The following is a 5,038-nucleotide window of genomic DNA, read 5'->3' on the forward strand; positions in this document are numbered from 1 at the left end:
TCGTTTGCCTTGTGCAATGCAGTTGTAGATGTCTTGCTGGGTGGCATGAGACTCTGTGTTCTGACGTAGGTAGGACCTGATCTCTTTCGGTGCTACACCAGCGTTTGCAAGGTTGTTAATAGTTGACCTATCTGCATTGGATAGTTGACGATGGACTGGATGTGCAGACATGCTTGTGCTTGGCTCGTGGTTGTGATGGGCAAACTCGCTGCCAGGACGGTGTGTAAGGCGCCACGTTGTCTTATCCAAGGCCTCCTTCGCAAGGACTGAGAATTGACACCCTGTACGCCGTGTTGTAGTTGACCGTTGCCGTACGCCCGAGGCCTTTGGAGGTGCTCCTCCACGGTCACAGCTGAAGAAAACAATTCGTCTGCCGCTCTCTGTTTTCTTCGACTTCCCAGTGACAAACGCATAGCCCCTGGGAGCTGCCCATGCATTGATCGCGGCGTGTAGGGCTTCCCGAGAGCCATACTCGCGTTCAGGAGGCAGGCAGTCATCAGAAAATTGACGAGTAGCTGTAACTGGATTCATTCTAGGAGAGATGATTTGAGTAGATCGTTGCGCGGCGAAGTGAGGCTCTTTATCAACGGGAAAGGGGTAGCTACAAGGGTGTTGGGCTTACATAACTCCCTTACAGACGCACCGGGTGCGCAACACGTGACACTTACGTGCGCATCCAGGTGCGCACCTATTGACGCCCCGCTGACATACTTGCTGCACAGTCTGGAATCACCAGTAAGATGCGCCTTATTTGATCACGTAATTGCTTGATTCCAAACGCTGACTGCAGCCGAGATTCTGCCGCGAGAAGGGCGCTGTGATCTATGATTCAGTATAAATGTTTTGGAGTCGTCGTGTCATTATCTGCTTTATCGACAGCAGCAGCAGCAAGAATACAACAGCAATTGATTGAATTTGAATCAAAACTGATCTACACTCGACCCTTTCAGCAACAATGTCCTCAGACTCAGTCGTTTACCACTACCTCGCCATCGGCAAGCTTGGCCGCGGAGAAGTTGTCAAGTGAGTATTGCGTCGCATATATCGACTCCCATTTGGACGGTCAAATGTTCTTGGACTAATCAATTGATAGGCTGTTCTTGAAGGATGCTGGTATTGACTTCGAGGAGAAGCGTTATAAATACCCTGATACCTGGCCAGAGACCAGCGAGAAGCTCAAGCAGCAGGGCATCACCCGCACTGGAAGCCTTCCTTCTCTTGAGTACAAAGGCCTCATCCTCACTCAGGTTGGTGAACTCACAGTTGAGTTTTGAAACAAGACTAACGCCTTTGACAGCATATCCCAGTCCTTCGTTTCCTCTCTCGCGACCTCGGCAAGTATGACGGCAAGACGAATGAGGATAAGTATTTGGTAGATGCTGTCTCCGACATCTACGTCGATTGGAGAGTATGAACACTAATTCCATCTTTCATGGTGCAAGCTCTAACTGAATCACAGTCCCAATGGGTTGCCAACCTCAAGGGAGCAACCGACGAGTACAAGAACGAATTCCTCCCCAAGTACTACGATCTCATTGCGAAGTACTATTCTGACCGCGAAGGTCCTTATCTTCTCGGTGATGAAGTCAGCTACACCGACTTTGCGATCTACCAGTCCATTGACAACGACACACGAACCAAGACCATCCCTGTAGGTTACCTCTCCCTAGACAAATTTGTAATAGTTGACTAAGACTAACCGCCTACTAGTCTAAAATTCCTGATGTCCTTCTCAAGTTCAAGGAAGTTTTCGAGGCTAGGCCCAACATTGCTGAGTACATCAAATCCGAGTAAGACGAGCCATGCTAGGGGAGGCAGGAAAACTTAGAACCTCTATCCTAAGTGATGAAAATATTTAGGCAACTCTAGCCTAAGCTTAGGGGGCTCTTTACTGAGTTTATCTTAGCATCCTCTTCTCAATTCTCAAGTTTTCTTGCTCCCTGAGACCATGGTCCCTGTGACTCAATGCATCTTCTTGGGGGAAATTAGACCAAGTTTACTGATATAAATACAACTCAAATTGTATCTACATTCTCGTTCATCGCTTGTGATAACGGTAGCAATATGGCCCCATCCCGTTTTAGCCCTGGAATCAGCCTTTTGGAGCTACCGCCTTATCTGCTACAGCCTACACTAACGCTGGCTGCGCCACTGAACAACCCCATCTCATCTGCCTGCTGACATTCAGCCCTACAGTAAGACTTAAAGTATTTCATGCAACAAATCCCCGCATCGTAAAACAGTTAAAACACAAGGTGCTCTTCATGCATTTTTCAATAAGCACAAGACAAGATGAGTGACAATGCCCCCAAGCTTTGCTCGGCCTGTGCTGCCATCAATTTCGACAAGCTCTTCTTTCCAGACCCTGCTCCATTCAATCCCAGCCACAGACCGCCTCCCGATCCTTGCCTGGGGACACTACAGGAAATCTTGGATCGCTCGATAGAATGCGATGTCTGCAACCTTATCATCGAAGCCCATCGCCAACGGTATATACGAGCGCCCTACGGCTGCTCGACGAATCATCCCGATTTCAGAAGTGAAGTCCCTGGCGAGGAGCCTGAAATCCACGAGGAAGTCAAGACACATGGGCTGCGACTAACAGTCAACAAGGAGCCTATCAAATGTTTCCTTGAATCGCGAAATTTCTCCTCGGGCAGAATTTTGCCGGATTCAGAGGATGATCTTGATCCGAAGACTGGAGGCGTGAATCGTGTTCTGCTCAGGCTAGAACCACGTCCCTGGATGGCTATACTCGCCAACTCGATCACTTTGCAAGCTGTTTGGCCATCAAAAGAGAGCCTAACTACAAGCAATGACATTACACTGGACGGTACAGGTCGAATGATCGGGTCTCTGCTAGATCTCTCAATCCCTCAGCGCTGGATCAAGCAATGCGAAGACCAGCATGGGGAGGAGTGTCAAAAGCCGAAGTGGCTAAGCGATAGCGACACCGAATGGCCTGAGAGATGCCGAGTGATCGATGTCAAGGAACGTCGGATCGTTGACCTTCTCCCGACCATGCGCTATGTTGCTCTCAGCTATGTTTGGGGATCTAGCGAGAAGGCGAGGAAATCACGCTTTGAAAGACGTTTGACTCGAGAGAACCTGTCACGACTTCAGCAGCCGAATAGTCTCGGAGAGATCTACGTGCCTCAAACCATTAAAGATGCAATGTATGTTACGGAACAGGTCGGCGAGAGGTTCCTCTGGGTTGATGCCTTGTGTATCGTGCAAGATGACCCTGCAGATCTTGGTCATCAGACCGCACGGATGGATCTGATCTACTCCAAGGCACTCTTCACGATATTGGCTGCCTGCGGTGAAGACTCGACTTCTGGACTTGCAGGGCTCCCCAGTAATCCACGAGATGTCTTTCAACGACAAGTCAAAATCTCAGCAAGCGGGCTGCATGTCATGCCCCTCGTCATTCTATCCGAAGAAGATACTCTCCAATTCTCGTCATGGAACACCAGAGGCTGGACGTTCCAAGAGCGTCTTTTGTCTAGACGCTCACTCATCTTCACCAACAAGCAAGTTTACTGGTGTTGTGATGGCACGACATGGGAGGAAGAGTCACTTCTCGACATCCCTGGATCAACAACCTTCGCTAGATCATATTCATTCGGATGCTACGATGAATGGGACGATAACGAAGCCAAATTCTCTCTGGAAAGCTTTGATACGTACATAACGCAATTCTCTGAGCGGAGGTTCACTTACCCTTCTGATGTCCTCCCCGCCTTTCTTGGAATCATTCGTCGGTTTGAGCATTTGAACAACGAGAAGATACACTGGGGTTTGAACGCGAGCACTTTTGATCAAGCCTTGACATGGAGATATGGACAAAATCGACGAGATGAGACGTATACTTATGTTTCTGGCGGATCGACACGCAGCATTCCTTATCCTAGCTGGTCTTGGCTTGGATGGACTGGATTTATCGGGGGAAGTTCGAGTCTTCGCATCGGGGAGGACTACAGTAAGAGGGGAGTCGGAGATATGAAGTCGCTCCTGGCGTTTTACTCGTTGATGAGTGATGGGAGCGTGTCTTTGATCAAAGGTACTTCACTGAGGAGAGTGAATGATGACGGAAAGGAAGAAGACGTCATGCCTACAGCTACTGAGAAGTCTAGCCACGATTGGGTCGGCGATACGAAAGTAACTGGACTGATAAAGATGGATGATGTCTCACTGGCTTCTGAGTTGGAGTCACTGTCGGTCGATCAACCTCATCAACCTTCGCCCTATGACACAGGACGGATAGTGTTCTGGACAAGCCACGCCAACGTATCCATTCAAATCACCAACCGAGACGACATCCACATGGAGACATCCGAGGGACTAGTCAAGCTTGACTTAAAGCTGTCATCGCCATTCATGAAGATATCTTACTATCGTTTTGAAGAAGCCTTGAACGAAGACAGCGAGCCAGGTGAGAGCAAGGTGATGAAATTCTTGAGAAGAAAGCCCGTTGCGACAAGTCATAACATTAGCCTCATTGTCATATCGAGGTACTATGGGTTTTATGAGGGTGATGATGAGGTGGTGAAGTTGAACGTCATGGCTGTTGAGGAGAAGGTGCCGGGTTCAGGTGTTTGGAGTCGGATTGGTTTTGGTGTTATGAAGGAGGAGGAGTGGGTTAAGTTGGATATTAATTGGAGAATGGTGATTCTTGAATAGCTTATCGTCTAGATATAGCAGAATGCATGAGGTGTTCGTGACCGACCGGACCCACGGAGGCCCGGGACCGAAAGCCCGATGAGCATCGCCACAAATGTCCGAAACGGGCAACGTCAGTTCGACTCATCACGCCAACAACCCTATATAGGACCTAATATATAAACTCACTTACCACCCTTCACCATGTTTTAATCTAGTCTGTCCTTTATATCAAACATCTCAAGCCCGGCCGAACTAATACTCAATCCCAGAGCACGACTCGCAAGACAAGATAATCGACCATGGCAGACACCAGTGTTGTTAACAGCGATCAACAGCAGTCGCTCAGAGTCGCGCAGACTCCTTCATTTTGTAG

General features: G+C 48.7%; 2 protein-coding genes across 3 annotated transcripts in view; both read left to right on the forward strand.

Moving 5' to 3' along the window:
- FOXG_22625 (uncharacterized protein) overlaps positions 1 to 2,090 on the forward strand; it is a 2,958-nt gene extending 868 nt beyond the window's left edge. Inside the window, exons 1-5 of one of the 2 annotated variants that reach the window (XM_018403030.1) lie at positions 828 to 1,023; positions 1,094 to 1,247; positions 1,298 to 1,408; positions 1,460 to 1,651; positions 1,711 to 2,031. In XM_018403030.1, the coding sequence (XP_018257700.1) occupies positions 956 to 1,023; positions 1,094 to 1,247; positions 1,298 to 1,408; positions 1,460 to 1,651; positions 1,711 to 1,794 (609 nt within the window). In that variant the 5' untranslated portion in view covers positions 828 to 955 and the 3' untranslated portion in view covers positions 1,795 to 2,031. Of the gene's footprint in view, positions 1 to 827; positions 1,024 to 1,093; positions 1,248 to 1,297; positions 1,409 to 1,459; positions 1,652 to 1,710 lie in introns of those variants that run through there. The other variant, XM_018403029.1, reaches the window with a different exon arrangement.
- Positions 2,091 to 2,245: 155 nt separating this feature from the next.
- On the forward strand, positions 2,246 to 4,858 carry FOXG_16886 (uncharacterized protein). Its single transcript, XM_018396903.1, has one exon. The coding sequence runs from the start codon at positions 2,293 to 2,295 to the stop codon at positions 4,681 to 4,683; it is 2,391 nt and encodes a 796-aa protein (XP_018257701.1). The 5' UTR covers positions 2,246 to 2,292; the 3' UTR covers positions 4,684 to 4,858.
- Positions 4,859 to 5,038: the final 180 nt, after the last annotated feature.

This window comes from Fusarium oxysporum, chromosome 13, assembly GCF_000149955.1.
Source record: "Fusarium oxysporum f. sp. lycopersici 4287 chromosome 13, whole genome shotgun sequence".
NCBI lineage: Eukaryota > Fungi > Ascomycota > Sordariomycetes > Hypocreales > Nectriaceae > Fusarium > Fusarium oxysporum.